Raw genomic sequence first — 16,170 nt, forward strand, 5'->3', positions numbered from 1 at the left:
ACGCCACTAGAGCACGGTGTTTTAAGGCTGATTATACCTGGAAGGAGGCGCTATCAGGCCAATTACGGCGTTAGATAAACCCCTGCGACCCCCTGCTGTTCAGTCGGATGTGAAAAGACGCAGTATGGGCGGGATGATGGTGGAGGTGACGTTGAGGTTACATTTGGGAGAGTGCCTGGAATAAATGAGCGGGGTGGACGGAATGGACGGGACGGGTCGAGGTACCTAGGTACGGATTTGGTATATCATCGTCTTCTTGGTATTGAATATTGAAGGCTCGTCCTCTGTGGAAAACGGCGAGAGAAGAAGAAGAAGATCACCGGGAAGTGGAAGGACAGTTATGTCAGACGATGGTAGGTATCCTGAATTCTATATGATCTATAGCAGTTTGATTCCACGCTTTTGAGAAAGGATGGCATTATAGTTGCGTGCACATGGAGCAAGGAGACTATTAAATGCAGGAGTACTGGACCGGGAGGTTGCAGCATTGCGAGATCCCACGGGTTATTTGATATGCCCGCTTCGTGGATTCAGATATATGCTCCTAGTTCTTTGATCTGGTGTGATGTTTCAAGAGTGCGAAGACTAAGGGGTTGGCGCGTTCGGTCATCTGCACTTGGATTGCGACTTACACAGTTCACAGGTAGGTTGGACCGCTGTTAAGGCTGCCGACGGATCGGAGTGGTATCACTTTTCGCAGGCTGAGGGCGGTGATAAGGAGCAAGTAGTGGAATTGTGATGGTGAGGAAATCCGCAAAATTTGTTGTGAACTTGGGAGACCGACAGTGGAGACTGACTAGGCCGGTTTGTGGAGACGTGGCTCGTGGACTGAGAAGATAAAACCGCATGGACGTGTCTTGAGTCTTGACGGAGAGATCTGGATGAAGTGGAGCCCTCAACAGACTCAGAGGTGACTGTCTTATGAGTAGACAAGCCAAAGCGGGAGTTGAAGTAGGTAGTGTTGATTCGGAGTATCATCGTGTTGCAGGCGCTAAAGCGAACTCCCTGCAGGCAAGGTTGGAGGGAGCACGTCTTTCAGGGGGTAATAAATGACATATAAACAGGAAGCTGCTACAACAGGCCGCGACGATTTCTCTCGAATCACAATGCCATTGTAAGACCGTGAAGGGATATCTCAAGCTCTACGTAATGTACAATTCCCACGCCTGCCTCCCAGCAGGTAAATGCTTTTCCCAAACGCCTCGCTATGCAACCAAGCCCCTATGCGTAACATTATCCTTCACTCATGTCCGTCTTCAGCATCCTCAACCGTAGCCGTCCGCCTCGCCAAATTCGAGCTCTCTGTGCTTCCTCCCGCAACTGCTGAGCTAGACCCAGACGCTTCATTGCCTCCGCCTATGTTCTCGAAGCTCCAACTGGACCCCATAGAGGCAGGCTCAGTCGTCTTTTCTGCTGAAGTCCCAGTACCAGTTGCGGTCTGTTCTCGTCCTGATGACGATGGTGGTTGCGATGGGCGAGTCTCCGTTTGTGGTGGATGGCCAGTCGAGGTTGAAGGTACTGAAGATTCTGCCGATGATGTAGCGACTGGCGGAACTGGGACAGAGAAATTCTGTGACGGAGCTTCCATGTTCTGGCTGCCCGAAATCACCTGAGGAGCACGTGTCATAGGCCTCAATGTCCACCCTTCAGGCAGCGTCAAACCCTCCGGCAACCCAGCATCGCCCTGGCGGAGGACAGGTCCATTTGCAAAGTAGGCCTGCGGAACAATGGGAGCCTGTGGGTTCAAAGGAGCAATGATAGGAAGTTCTTGGCCATTCGAGGCTGTGACTCCGGATGCCTGCTGTACTCGGTGAAGTTCAGCGAGCAAAGAATGGATGATCTCAAGCTGTTCATGTTGCACACGGAGTGTCCGCACTGAGTCGATGATATTCTGTTGAAGCCGCAGTATATCCGACTGGATATCGGCGGGATGCAAGGCTTGTGTTGCAGGTATGAATGTGCCAGTATCTCTAGGAAGTTGGAGAGGCGTTGTCGTCTGAGCCTGGCCCTGAGGTTGAATCTGAGTCTGGTGCATTTGTGCCAGTCGTTGAGTCAAGAGAGCAGCGGCCTGATCGTTGTTGCCGTTATTTGCAACCGGATGTTCTTGCCGCTGCTCGGGTATCCGATAATTACCAAGTACGATGCGTAATCGCCCGAGATTCAATACTCGAAAGTTGCCTGCTCCAACGTTTTGCTGTCCATTTTGCTGTCCATTGTGCTGTCTATTTTGCTGGGCGCCCTGCCCCTGCGGACCTGGTTGTCCAGGCGGAGGCTGCTGCGCATTTGGTTGGCCAGCACCAAGTCCCCCAAACAAGTTCTGGTGATTCTGTTGATTCGGCTGGTTCTGTTGCCCCTGATTTGCTTGATTGTTTGTCTGTGTGTTTGGTGTTGCTTCTGCCAGTACAGGACGTCGACAAGTAGGGCAGACTTGCTGCCTCTCAAGCCAGCTCCTTAAGCAGCTGAAGTGAAGGATGTGTCCGCAAGGAAGTTTCTTCGGCCTCTGCCGCTCGTCAACACGTTGACCGGCTTGCGCTTCGCCCGGAGGAACCCAAGGACGCATCTCTTCACGACAAACGATGCATGTATTCTCCCGGCCTAGCTCTTCCGCCGTTGCATCGGGATAGCGAGCATTCATGTCGCGCGTTGCGTTTCGGTACTTTACGAAATCATTGATTCTTTTGAGGAAGGAGCGGATAGTCATGAACAGATCGCGCATGATGTGGATCGGAATGCCGTAGAATGCCATGAGGATCACGAAGAAGCCGAGATAGACCACAGACTTGATAAAGTCTGGAAACATTAGAAGGCTTCTTCCACCCATATGCTCCTAACTCACCTGTAGTCAAATCGAGGTAAAATACCCAGCGGCCCTTTTCCTCCCAACCGGGTACATCCCCATCGTCCTCATCCTGGTCGTCTTCCTCAGCCGCTTCTCTTCCACCTTCGCTGGTATCTGTACTCTGTGAAGCCTGTTGCCGGGCTAGTCGTCGTGCTTCCTGGCGTGTTTTTTCTTGCTTATGAATGATGGCAATCTCCACAAGCGACAAGAGGTAGCGTAATAGTGTCGACATTGACGCAATCGCCAGGAGAACGTACTCGAAGCCGAACATGACCATAACGCCGGGCCTTGTTGCTGATAATATATGGTCGATGCAATAGTTCACCATGAAGATGTCGAATGCAACGGAGAGCAGCAGAGAGCTCATCAACCGAGTATGGAATAGACGCGGATTTCGAGGCGGTTGTTGTTCCAGAAGCTCCACTCGACCTTCCCCTATCCACTGCCACACCTTCCCGGCAAGAAGGCAGAGAAACATAGCAAAGAACCATATTCCAATGTCGTCTCGAAAGATTGTCATGGCCAGTAATGTTTCGCTGACTGCGAACCATGCTTTGTCGTAGAGTTGTTCGGTTTCGATTGCGCGAAGACGGCCGTAGAAGAGCCTTTGGAGTCCATATCCGAAGCTTGCGGTTACTATCAGAGCGAGGTTGATCAGGAACTTGTTTGGTGTCAGCTTGGTCCAGTCGATCGCAAGCGCGGAGCTCACCATCAACGAGCCTGTGCTCTGGGATATGTACACGGCCGCCGAGTAGAAGTTTGGCCTCTCATAGTACGCACGGAGGAGCACGACGTTCGCCAGAACGGTCGAACCCTATTTCCCGTCAGTTGGTGAGCCGCTCGTATGGGGAAGAATGGTGCGCATACCGCGATGTACATGCGTAATCTCGACATAGTTGAGAGGTTAAAGAGGGCTGAAGCTCAGTAAATAACGGGTTGCCCCGTTTCAAGAAGAGGCAGTCTCATAAAGAGAAGTGAACGGTGTTGACGCGAGAAAGTCTGCGGCGGAGCTCATGAGCTCATGCGACCAGTTGAGTTGACACGGTGGAAGGTGTGCACGTGACGTGATGACAAACGTGGGGTTCCTCGGTCCTTCGTCTTTCATCTTACCATTTCTGTTCCTTCACTCAACACCTAGGTGATGACTTATTGTCCTCCAACTCTTGAATGCAGGGCAGTTTTTCGTTGGTATCGCGCCTATTCAATCTCTCAATCGAAATCCGGCGGAGACGAATCTGGAAAGATGTGGGAGACGATGGAGCTAAGTCTGAGAACGTTTCTCGATATACCACTAATAAATAGAGCAGGGCTAGGCTAAATCCAGGCCATGAGTTACATTTCAGTTAATCGTACCTGGTTGTCCTCTAATAATGCATTCTCCTCAGATGTATCCATCTCAAGGAGGCGTACCTTTCTAAAGGCTTGAACAAGCTTATAGTTACCGAAAAGCGTTTTGTTTCAAGCTATTCACTGTTAACCTGGCATCAAAGCCTTTCCATGACTCCGCGTTGGGACCAAGAGTATGTTTTCTACATTCGTTTCTACCACAGTATGCGGGGGACGGACCGCGGAGCTTGTGTACAGCATTGACACCACACCACCGGGAATGTGTGCCGTCAGCTCCGAGACTCTGGATTACGATGAAGCCAAAACCTCGGCGATGCTCCCGCCAGAGTGCTTTCCGTGAATGATGGAGCCGGAACTCTGTCAGAGTCTCAACGCTTTCTGTGACTCGAGACGCGTAATCTTTGTCCAACGAGACGGCATCTTCCATTTCCAGCAGACCCCTCGGGTTACTACTGTTATGTACGACATTCTTCTGAATCCTATAAATGGGAATGCCCGATGACGCCACCCGGAATCAACCTGTTGACGCCACTTCCATTTCTACCCCAGAATTCCCTAGTTTCCTTTTTCGGGAATACACATCCAAAACCCCACCCCCGCCAAACTAGCATCGGGTTTCCTAATCTGTATGTGCGGCACGCAGCAGTCACCACGTGTTGAACCATTAGTTTGCCATGATGTTCCGGATAAATTGGCTAAAATATGCTTTCTGTACGAGTCGTTGGCGACGTCTATTGGAGAGTTAAGTTTGTTGGGTGAAAGGGTGCTAGGCAGAGTTGGCCTTGTGAGGAAGATATAAATGCTGGGGGAACCAAGGAGACATTTCCAATCCATAACGTATCATAGCGGTAGCCTACGAGACTGTACTTCGCTCAAAGACCCTGGTTACATAAATCCTGAGGACCTATCTATAATTCTGGAGAGCTGGATCAAGATGGCTGAAGATTACCAATTATCCCAGGACCAGATCGATTTCTTCCTCGAACATGGCTGGCTGAAGCTATCAAACTGCTTCACACGCGAGCAAGCAGAGGAGCTGCAATCCACTTTGTGGACTCGACTAGGCATGGATCCAAATGATATGTCCACATGGTACGCTGAAGTGTCTCTAAATTACCACTGATTCTTACCCTTTCACAGGCACACCGAACGCACAAACATGCCGTCGTTCAAGGAATTCCCGGCTGAAACCTTCGCTCCCAAAGCGTGGGCGGGAATATGTTCTCTCCTTGGAGGCGTCGCGCGAGTTAATCCCGAAGGAGTCTCGAAGTGGAAAGACAGCTTCATCGTCAATCTGGGCACACCAGAAGGTCACAACAAGGTCGTCAAGCCCCAGGAACTGACCGGCTGGCATGTCGACGGCGACTTCTTTGTACACTACCTCGACAGCCCTGAGCAAGGGCTTCTGGTTATCCCGCTATGGACAGACATCGCGCCCGGTGGTGGTGGCACTATGATTTGTCCTGCTGCTATTCCACATATTGCCAAACACCTCTATGAGCATCCTGAGGGCGTGAGTCCCAGCTTTACCCCACGGGCGCAAAATCCGGAGTTCAAGGAAGAAGACCACTTGACATGGTTTAATAATCTTGCTGCCTCGATGCCGGACGAGGCCTTTGTCGAAGCTACCGGTGTGGTCGGAGATGTCTACCTACTTCACCCACTGATGCTGCATTCGGCGAGCAACAACCGACTTCGTCAAGTACGAGTCATCACGAACCCACCAGTCAGCCTGAAGGAGCCGTTCAACTTCGACCGAGAAGATGGGAATTACAGCATTGTGGAGCGGACGACTATGAGGGCGCTGGGGAAGGAGAGGCTTGAGGGATGGAAGATCCAGGGCGAAAGGCAGATGATTGTACCTAAGAGGGTGCGGATTCAACAGGAGATGAAGAGAAAGGAGGAAGAGAGGTTGAGGAAGTTGAAGGAGGGTAGCGGGGTGGATGTCAAGGTGACACCCATTACCGCATGATTTCGTGTGCGACGAGACGAACAGCTCGCACTTGCTTCAGGGAAACAGCCCATTCGGAGTTTTTGCTGCTTAATTGATAGTTGTAATTGATTAGTACACCACTCTTACGGAACTCATGTACGTTGGTCTAGCCTCTCTATGGCTGTGCGCGGAATTGCATACTAGCACACCGCGCAAAGGAAGTGGCAGGGACTAGTCTATCTACAAGTATAGTCAGCGGCGGAGAGGAGGATCCATTGATGCATTTCTAAGCAACTCATCGGCAACTGCTAACGCGACTCAGCCTTGTTTATGCGCCCCAACGGTATCATGGTATCTAAAACGGTTGGTACACATGTACACAGTGAAGAGAGAAGAATAGCAGGGGCTCTGTAAGACCACCTGGCATCTGGATAGGCCTGCAGACCCTGCATTGGCCGCATCGTATAACAATGTTGTTGGATATTAAATCAGCGGTGGCGATCTGCAGGGGCGCCGCTCACCCCTCGTTACCGCTTCGAGGTTTGCTGCGGTGAGCGCCAGTGAATTTGTCCCCAAAACTGTGGCGGGCCACTGTGTCTTTCCTGGCCCCCCATGTCTTGGCGCAAACTAAAAGTTGACACCGTTACCTTTGCGAGCTTCTCCCTTCTGACAACCGCGCCTCTGCTGTTGCTGCAATAAAAAGCCACGGCTGCCCGCAGACAAAGCCTACTACACTCCACAACCTCGCCCTCTTCTTGCAACCTCCAATTGCAGCGGACCAACTCCCAGTCCTACCTGCAACTTCATTCCTCTCGCTATACCTCTGTTCCCTCTCATCATGCGTTACCTCCACCTTTGCGGCCTTTTGGCCTCCTTGGCATTGGCTTCCGATGTCACCCAGCTCAAGAAGGATGACTTCAAGGGCTTCATGGAGGAGCACGATCTCGTCCTCGCAGAGTGTACGTAGCCAACAGCTTCTTGGAGCCTCACACAGCTCTCAATTGATTCGGTGCATTCGACTAACAAACAACCAGTCTTCGCTCCGTGGTGTGGTCACTGCAAGGCTCTGGCCCCCGAGTACGAGTCCGCGGCTACGACCCTGAAGGAGAAGGACATTCCCCTCATCAAGGTCGACTGCACAGAGGAGCAGGACCTCTGCCAGGAGTATGGTGTCGAGGGTTACCCCACCCTCAAGGTCTTCCGTGGCCTCGATAACATCTCTCCCTATACCGGTCAGCGGAAAGCGGATGCGTACGAATGCCCTTTCACGAATCATTGGAGCTTTTGGCTGACATTTTTGATAGGATCGTCTCGTATATGACGAAGCAGGCCCTTCCCGCTGTGTCGGATATCACCAAGGGCACCATCGAGGAGTTCAAGACCGCCGATAAGGTTGTCTTGATCGGTTACTTTGCCGCGGATGACAAGGCCTCCAACGAGACCTTTACCAAGGTCGCCGAGGGCCTCCGCGACAGCTACCTTTTCGGAGCCACCAACGACGCCGCTCTTGCCGAGGCTGAGGGCGTTAAGCAGCCCGGTCTCGTCCTTTACAAGTCCTTTGATGAGGGCAAGGATATTTTCACCGAGAAGTTTGACAAGGAGGCGATTGAGAACTTCGCCAAGGTCGCCTCCACTCCTCTCGTTGGTGAAGTTGGTCCCGAGACTTACTCTGGATATATGGCTGTATGTACAACTTCTCCCCAATCCCTACTTCTTGAACTAACATTGTTCTTCTAGTCCGGCCTTCCCCTTGCCTACATCTTCGCCGAGACCCAGGAGGAGCGCGATGAGCTCGCTAAGGAGCTGAAGCCCCTCGCTCAAAAGCACAAGGGTGTCATCAACTTCGCGACCATCGACGCAAAGGCCTTCGGACAGCACGGCGGTAACCTCAACCTCGAGGTCGGCAAGTGGCCCGCCTTCGCCATCCAGCGCACCGACAAGAACCAGAAGTTCCCCTATGACCAGGAGAAGAAGATCACCGAGAAGGACATCGGTCAGTTTGTCGAAGATTTCATCGCCGGCAAGATTGAGCCCAGCATCAAGTCTGAGCCCATCCCCGAGACTCAGGAGGGACCTGTGACTGTCGTTGTCGCCAAGAACTACGACGAGCTCGTCATCAACAACGACAAGGACGTTCTTCTGGAGTTCTACGCCCCCTGGTGCGGACACTGCAAGGCTCTGGCTCCCAAGTACGAGGAGCTCGCCGCTCTTTACGCTTCTGAGGAGCTTTCTTCCAAGGTGACCATCGCCAAGGTCGATGCCACCGCCAACGACGTACCCGACGAGATCCAAGGTTTCCCCACCATCAAGCTTTTCCCCGCCGGCAAGAAGGACTCTCCAGTCGACTACTCTGGCTCCCGCACTGTTGAGGATTTCATCCAATTCATCAAGGAGAACGGTTCCCACAAGGTCGAGGCCGTTCTTCCCGCCAAGGAGCCTGAGGTCGCTGAGGAGGCCGAGGAGAAGTCTGAGGAGGCTGCTACCGACAAGGTCGCTGAGAAGGCCGAGGAGGTGACTGAGTCCGTCAAGTCGGCTGCTTCCGAGGCCACCGAAGCTGTGAAGAGCGCGGCTGCTGGTGACGACCACGACGAGTTGTAAGATATCCACAAAATATGATTTTTGTCGCGTTTTTATGTCCTCATCTTTGCAACATCCACTCGTGGTCAACAAGACGAGTATTGGTTACGTCTGAGCTTGGAAAAGAGCTTGGAGGGATACATGGTTAGTGGATGTGTGCATTTGGATTTTTGGCAAGGACAAGCTTATACGGGTAGCTTGGTGGCGTTAGAGGAGTTTAATGAAATCATTTTCACTCCAATGTGTCTTGGATGGTTCTACTTTGTGATGTGGAGAGTTAGCGGTAACCATACTGCCATACTAAGGCACCATACCACTTAGTCGGATAGCCCTGATGATCCAACGGGAGTCGAATCTCCTTTCATTGACTTAGTATGAGGAAGCTATCAGAAATAGCAAATAGTAAAAGGGAGCAGCACCACGTCTAAGATCCCCATCCGTTCCTTTCCATATCAGTCCCATGTCACCCCGTAGAATCCGTTCGTTCATCCGTCGGCCCAAGGAGAAGACCGTTTCAGCATCCAGCACACCCACCGACTCATCGACGACTTCTTGCCTCCACCCACTCAACCTAGCTAGCAATACGCCAACCACCCAACTCCAACGCCATTACTCCCCCCTTCCTCATCTTCCGTCCTGCATATCAGTCCAAAATCCCTTTCCCCAACTAACTAAAATAAGCCTGCACAATCCCCTGCTGCTCGGGCGTCAACCCAGCAACCGCCTGCTGCACATTCACACCCGTGGCCTGAATCAGATTCTTCACAGATGCAACGACGCGCGTAGCCGTCTGGCCCTGCAGAGTCTCGGCCTCGAGCGCCTGGACGACGTAATGGAACGCTTTTACGGGGTTGGAGTGCACGGCGGGGTTATTCCTGAAAAAATCACCACGGGTTAGCAAGGTTCCACTACCAGATTCTCCCTTCAGGGAGAGAGAGACTTACTGTTCAATCAACTGCGCTAGAAATGCATACGCAAACGGCGCGGCCTCCTCGTCGTTCGTCACGGGCAACGTGTCCAACCACGCGCTCGCCACATCCTGCCAATTCTGCACCTTTCCAGGACTATAATGCAGGATTTTCGCAATCGCCGCGCACGCATTCTCCGTCGCAAACGCGTCGTCGTCTTCCCGCGCATTCGGCCGCTGCGTTACCTCGAAGAGCATGGGCAAGGACGCCGCTGCGAACTCCGACCATGGCTCTCCCCCCTTGTGAGCGGCGACTCCGACACCGTAGACGGCTGCTTGCCGGTTCGCGGGCACGTCGTCGCGCATGCCGTCCACGAGAGGTGGCATGATTTGTTGGTTATATGCCCAGCTCTGGGAGCCACAGAACTCGAGCACGTCGTCGTAGATGCATATCGCCCACTGGCGTTGCGTCGCGTCGCGATTCACCGCCGCCATTTGGTAATAGTTCATGAGTTTCTCCCAGTGAGGGAGGAATGCGGGACCCATGTTTTTGAAGATGGTGTGGAAGGCCTTGTTCATGTCCGAGAGCAGGTTTTGGTCATCCTCGATGGCGAAGAGGGCTTCTTCGGAAAGCTCCTCGCCATCTTCGGTTTCGGCTTGTTCTTCCAGGCGCTCTTTGACGCGTTCCTGGTAGTCCTTGAGGACGGATTCGGCCGCTGTGATGAAGGTGGCCATGTGCGTGCTCGTGAGGCAGTTCTTTCCGATGACTTCGACGCATTCGTAGAAGCATTGGTACATCTCTGCTAGGGTGTCAATGGCGGGTTCCGTGCTCAAGACTTCCAAAACGCGCTCCACTGTGCGCTCCCACAGCTGGCCCAGCTGTGTGGATTCCGGTCCATGGGCCTTCTTGTACGAGTTCAGGAGTGCAGGTACGCACTTCGCAGAAGCAACGCGTACAGGGTCGTGGAAGAAGAAGGCCAGTCCAGGAAGTGCAATCTTGTCCATGATGTCGTTGACATAGGGCTCGAAGGCGCCCTCCAGCACCTGTGCGTAGATGACAATCAGTTCAATGGCAGAGTGCTTGTCATCCAGAGTGCTTGTCTTGATGCCAATGACCTTGCCCTTTAGAGGCACCAGTTCCCAGCCTTCCTCGTCTTGCATTTGAGCAACCTGGTCCTCATCATCAAGCAGCTGAATATCAGCCTTTGCACTCGCGAGTTCCGTCAAGGGTGGTATAACGCCTGCAAGATAGGGCACAAATTCCTGGCCCATGACGCGGCACATGCGGCCCCAGCAATGAAGCAAGTACGAAGTCTGGGGGTCATCGGGATCCGTTGCGCTGTTCTGAATATGTCCCAGAAGCTGAACCAATGCCAAGGCATCTTGTCCCATGCGCTCCTTGCCTACCGCCAGAGCAATCAGAGTAGCACATTCCATGGCCTTAGCACGGAGAAGACGGTATTCCTTCGACTGCTCCTCTCGGAGAACGTTGAACAAGAGTGGCATGAGGGTATCATAGTATTTCGAGAAAGCAGCCTCTGCGGAATCGGCAACGGTCGCAATAGTGGACAAGGCCTGCTCTTGGACGAAACGCTTAGTGCTTCGAAGCAACAAGAGCAGGTGCGTCAGGAGCTGGTCAAGATATGGCTCGAGGACGGCCTTCTCTGCCTCCTCGCAGAAGTTGACAAGTGCAGCCGCGGCATGCGCCTGGACCCGGGGTTCGGTAGAGACTAACACCGGGATAATGTTTGGCAGGACGACCTGGTGGTATTTCTCTTGCATTGTTCCAGCGAAATCGGTGCTCATCTGTCCAACGGCATTACAGCCAGCCCAGCGGACGCGGGGATGGGCATCGCGAAGAGCCGGCAGGACGAGATCGAGAACCTTATCGAGCTCGCCGACCATGGCTTCCCGGCAGCCCTCAGAGATAGCGGAGATAGCCATAAGAGCAGCGTGTCTGTCTCTCCATGCTGACGATGTCATCATCCGGGGAACCCAATTGAAGGTGGGTGGAAGAATCGCCTGACCTCCCAACTTGTTAGCTAGACGGTCCATGCACTGCTCGCCCGCCACATGGTTCGAGTCGCTCTCATCGACATCAAGCTACACTCTGTCAGCCGGCACTCAGTTCCAACATTGATGAACCTTACATCCTCGGACTGATTCCATTCCTCCGCATCCTCGTCATCAACACCTACGTCGGTCATCAAAGACAGGCATTGCGTGACCATTTCGTTTGTATAACTCGGATCCTTTTTGCACATCTGCGGAGCCACGTCGGCGAAGGTTGCCATGAGCTCAAGCGCATTCTGGCGAGGAGTATCATCGAGTTCCTTGTCCTGGATGACGGATATACTAAACTGTACGAGGCTGTTGAAGAGCGGCTTGAACATCTTCGGTGCAACTTCTGCCAGATCAATGAGCGAAATTAGGGCTTTGGTAAGCGTATCTCCGTCGCCCGACTCCTTGATAGGGGGCAGAATGTTCAGTATGTCAGGTATAAGTTGGTAGTACTTGGGTTGGGCTTTCTTGGTGATAGATCGGAAGAAGGATGCGAATGCTTCGACGGCTGCAATCCGTACCTTGCTGGAATCAATTCTCGGTCGCTGTTGCAAGAGGAGTCTTTGCACGTACCGTAGTATCGCTGTCCACAAATCCGCCTTTGAATGCTGAAATGACAACATCCTCGTGCTGCTTCTCTATTATACCTGGGGTAGTGGAGAATATTCTGAAAGCTGTTTCACGCTGACCTGCATCGTTAGACTGGCTGGCGCTGAAGAGGGCGCCTAACAGGTCCGGCCATGGAACGCCTATGTCCAGAATCAGGGATATCCTCTTTCAGATAGCATACGCACTCTCACCTTCGTCGGTGTGTTGCCGCGCAAGCTCGGCCACAGCGTCACCAATCTTGCTCCTAACCTGGGCCTCGTTCTCGGTGGCTAGACACTGCAGCAATTTAGCACGGATGGCCTCGCGCTCGGCTTGTTGCAGGGTCAGGAACATCTCGCGCGTGGCGCCCGAAGAGGGGTCTTTCCTATGCTTTGAGCTCTGACGGCGGAAGAGGACGGCAGCGAAGTTCCGAGTCTGCATACGGAAATGCAGTTAGAAAACGCGTCCCACGCTATACGGGTGCAATATCACTGACAGATCTATCCTGTGCAAGCTGCATCTGCTCTGTGAGGCCCATCAAGAGCACCTCCGGACGCGCCTGGAACCATTCCTCGTTCAACGAGGTCTCTGCGGCGCTGCGCTCGACATTGTCCGCGGACTGGAGGCCCTTCAACAGCGTCGCCAGGGCTGTATGGACCTCAGCGGGTAGGACCGACATGGTGTTCTTGTAGCTCCTCCGCAGTAACTTGGGCAAGGCCCAGAAAGGTCGTAAGAAAGGTAGGCTCGCGGTCTCAGAGCCCCGCGGGCGTGTTGTCTGGCAGTGATGTGGCGGGTCGTAGCACCACCGCAGAACGGCTTATAGCAGATTCGGCGCACAGGCGAACGGTTGTGCGTGTGTGTTCGGGAGTCGGCAGGTGCGCGTGTTCTTGTGCGTGGTGGGTATAATTGAGGGCGGGTGTTGTTGTGGTAGTGGGGGTTGCCAGCAGAAAATTGACTGGCGGACTGCTGCGGGCAAGGGTGAAGGGTGGTCTGAGCAGGCGGGCCGGTGCGAGGCGCGTCAACACGTCGCAGAGGGAGGGGTCCTTCGTTCTCCCCCCGCGAACTCCAATTAAATGGTGATTCCTCGCAAGATCTGAGGCATTGGGGAATAGTTTACGTGGTGAGCTACAACGCTGCAGGGGAAAAATATCTCAGGGCACTGAATAGTCTTCACTCTTACGTTCATGTGGTTGAATTCTCGTCTGCTTCAGTTTCATGGACACACAACGGTACCTAGGAACTATTTAACTGGTTTTATAGGTAGACTTTACTACATGAGAATGATGCAAAGACAGTCGGATCGAAGGTGCAGTTACTGAATCCTATTACTACTTTTAGTCTACCATAGAGAGTTTCGACCCTAATACTTCCTCGCTCAGTCGACGTGGACCGATGGATATCAGAAGACGGAAACATTGCTGCAAGCGTAACACACACATCGCTCTTATTACCTCCTCACCAACGGACTACCGGCTCGAAGCCCTTCCAAGTGCAAACACCGCAACAATAACAACAGCAAGCGTTACAATAGCTCCTGGGAGCAGCAAATCATTCGGCACTCCGGCAATGATCTCCTCCTGCTTCACTGCGGCCGGGGGCTGGGCCCTATGCCGAGGCTGGCTTTCCTCCTCTTGCTCATCGAAGAACTGCTTACGTTCACGCAGAACAGACTCTGGCGGTGTCGCGGGTTTCGCCAAGACAGGCTGGGGCTCGACCGTCGGGGGCAGCGGCGCCTTCTCGGGATCGTGAACAAAGAGATCGACCTTGTCTCGGTGAGCAAGGCGAGACAGGCTGACGGCCTCGATGAGATCTTGATTCGTGGTGATGGACACAGTGTCGCCCTCGTTGTCCAGGTAGCTCAAAGCAAAACCAGACTTGGATATTTTGCCGTCCTCAAAAGTCGGAACTCCGCCAATGCTGTCGACCTCGCTTCCAAGTTTGCCGGCAACACGTGAAACCAGCTCTTCGATTCCAGCAGAAGCAACGACTTGGAGGCGGTGCACACGTCCACTAGGAGCCTTGAACTTGAAAGCAAATGGGACATCCTCCGCGGACCCGGGGGCCGCTCCACCAAGCGCTGAGTGCGACGGCGACTCCCCAAGGTGCGAGGCAGATTCATTCGGAAGCACGCTGTCTCCGCGATCCGTCAGGCCGGGCCTATGCATATCGTGGGACATCATAGAGCGGGCGTCGGGGGTTCCAGGAACACGGCTACCGCCCTCGCCAGACATAATGGATTCAGTGCCGTCATCCAAAGACAGCCAGAACTTGTTCCACGCCGGACCTTCGTTATCTGTAGTACTGATATTGTTGATCTGTGACCCTGTTAGTGAGGATATGTAGGGGAGCAAGACTAGGCTACCTGATCAAGCGTGGCATATGTGAGTTTTAGGACGTCGACCATGCCAACAATTTCGCCGGCTTCGCTCATGACTGGCAAATTCAGGTAGTGACCATCTGCCTCCAGTTAGCAGTGACTCCCACTTTCTGCGATTTGCAACACACCATGCATCTTCCGCAGAGCGGCCTGAATGCTCATGTCCATCGGAGCGAAATCCGGGTGAGGCGTCATGACGCGGACGACGCTACAGGTAGCGGGGTCAAGCCCCGCGGCAATGACACGGAGGACAACGTCCTTGCTGGTGAATATACCGGTGATGGAGCCTTGGTCCTGGACGAGCACGGCCGTAGTATGGTTCTCTTTCATCAGGGCAGCGGCCTCCTTGACCGAAGTACGCACAGACACAGTGGTAGGAGGAAGGCCAGTCAACACGGACTCCAGAGTGGGACCAGACATCTTTTGGCGGATGGCCTCGACATACTGTATAATCTGCTGTGGTTGGCTTGATCCCAGCTCGGCCTGTACTCCCTCCAGAGCATCGTAGAGCTTCCGTGACGAGCTATAGGCCCGCTCGAGCTTCTCCATGGCGTCGTAGAAGCACTTCGTGATATCGAGAATACCGGAGATATCGTGGTTCTCATCCATGACCGGCAAATGTCGGAAACCCTTCCTGACCATGAGATCGAGGGCATCAGTAGCACTGGTATCTGTCTTGGCACAAAGGGGGTTCTTCGTCATGATCTCCTCAATGGTGACATCCCGAGCCTTAATACCTGCACCGACCACCCTGAAAGCCAGATCCTTGGCCGTGAAGATACCGGCGATGCGATCATCGTCATCGGTGACCAGAACGCAGTCCTCCCTCTTCGCGGCCATCAGTTGGGCCGCCTCGGCAACTGTGGTGTTGGGCTTGATTTGCAATGCGGGACTGGGCTTGAGAGCCAGCACCGTCCCGGGAGGTGCCTTCCTCGTCGTGCGAACGCGTGCGCCAGGGTTCTTCTTCTTGTTGAGGTCCGTCTCGATTTTGCGCCGGATCGCCTGTGTTTGTTGTTAGGAGACTGTTGACCGGCGGAACGGAACATCAGCACAACTCACCTCATCCCTCTTAGATTGCTTCGCTCTACTGGCGCTGAGGGTCGAAGTTCCAGCCTCACTTTGGGGTCCATGAGACCCATGGGAATCAAGAGCTGGACGCGGGATACCAGAGGGACTGTTGGTGTAGTGAACCTGATTACGGTTCTTGGGCGTACCCCGGAGCGTACCAGTGTGCGACATGGCTGTCTTTCAGACAGGATATCTGGAATTGCAGAGGCTGCGGCGAACGTTGAAGGGCAGATGAACGACCGGGAGGAGAGAGGTGCAGCTGGAGGAGATATGATGGTAGCCCTGGCGACATAAAAACAACGCGCGGGATGACTACCCCTGTCCTCGGGAAGCCCTGGAGAGCCCGGCTGGGCAGCACTGTTCTGCGGGTCACGCGGAGAGCAGGAGTGATTCTGACAACAATCACGCTCGTGGAGAGAACACTGAAGAAATGGAGCTCTAATATTAGATTATTACTGCTGGACGATAGGTAT

General features: G+C 53.4%; 5 protein-coding genes across 5 annotated transcripts; 2 read left to right on the top strand and 3 right to left on the bottom strand.

Moving 5' to 3' along the window:
- Window positions 1-1,095: 1,095 nt before the first annotated feature.
- On the bottom strand, window positions 1,096-4,057 carry EI97DRAFT_465719 (uncharacterized protein). The gene is made up of 4 exons (XM_033801487.1): window positions 3,707-4,057; window positions 3,549-3,653; window positions 2,837-3,500; window positions 1,096-2,790 (listed from the first exon to the last, which is right to left on the bottom strand). The coding sequence occupies exons 1-4, from the start codon at window positions 3,731-3,733 to the stop codon at window positions 1,241-1,243; spliced, it is 2,346 nt and encodes a 781-aa protein (XP_033655956.1). The 5' UTR covers window positions 3,734-4,057; the 3' UTR covers window positions 1,096-1,240.
- Window positions 4,058-5,120: 1,063 nt separating this feature from the next.
- EI97DRAFT_456820 (uncharacterized protein) lies at window positions 5,121-6,158 on the top strand (the record flags this gene model as incomplete). The annotated part of the gene is made up of 2 exons (XM_033800764.1): window positions 5,121-5,278; window positions 5,327-6,158. 2 exons carry the CDS (start codon window positions 5,121-5,123, stop codon window positions 6,156-6,158), a joined length of 990 nt encoding a protein of 329 aa, XP_033655957.1.
- Window positions 6,159-6,650: 492 nt separating this feature from the next.
- EI97DRAFT_431642 (protein disulfide isomerase) lies at window positions 6,651-9,072 on the top strand. The gene is made up of 4 exons (XM_033797986.1): window positions 6,651-7,078; window positions 7,154-7,370; window positions 7,424-7,802; window positions 7,857-9,072. The coding sequence occupies exons 1-4, from the start codon at window positions 6,958-6,960 to the stop codon at window positions 8,715-8,717; spliced, it is 1,578 nt and encodes a 525-aa protein (XP_033655958.1). The 5' UTR covers window positions 6,651-6,957; the 3' UTR covers window positions 8,718-9,072.
- A 291-nt stretch (window positions 9,073-9,363) lies between these two features.
- EI97DRAFT_449075 (ARM repeat-containing protein) lies at window positions 9,364-12,931 on the bottom strand (the record flags this gene model as incomplete). Its single annotated transcript, XM_033800197.1, has 7 exons — window positions 9,364-9,571; window positions 9,641-9,760; window positions 9,794-11,706; window positions 11,754-12,185; window positions 12,238-12,413; window positions 12,465-12,651; window positions 12,731-12,931. 7 exons carry the CDS (start codon window positions 12,929-12,931, stop codon window positions 9,364-9,366), a joined length of 3,237 nt encoding a protein of 1,078 aa, XP_033655959.1.
- A 526-nt stretch (window positions 12,932-13,457) lies between these two features.
- On the bottom strand, window positions 13,458-16,113 carry EI97DRAFT_465722 (CBS-domain-containing protein). Its single transcript, XM_033801488.1, has 4 exons — window positions 15,689-16,113; window positions 14,758-15,631; window positions 14,615-14,709; window positions 13,458-14,567 (listed from the first exon to the last, which is right to left on the bottom strand). Exons 1-4 carry the CDS (start codon window positions 15,866-15,868, stop codon window positions 13,719-13,721), a joined length of 1,998 nt encoding a protein of 665 aa, XP_033655960.1. The 5' UTR covers window positions 15,869-16,113; the 3' UTR covers window positions 13,458-13,718.
- Window positions 16,114-16,170: the final 57 nt, after the last annotated feature.

The sequence above is a fragment of the Westerdykella ornata genome, assembly GCF_010094085.1.
Source record: "Westerdykella ornata strain CBS 379.55 unplaced genomic scaffold EI97scaffold_5, whole genome shotgun sequence".
NCBI classification, from domain to species: Eukaryota; Fungi; Ascomycota; class Dothideomycetes; order Pleosporales; family Sporormiaceae; genus Westerdykella; species Westerdykella ornata.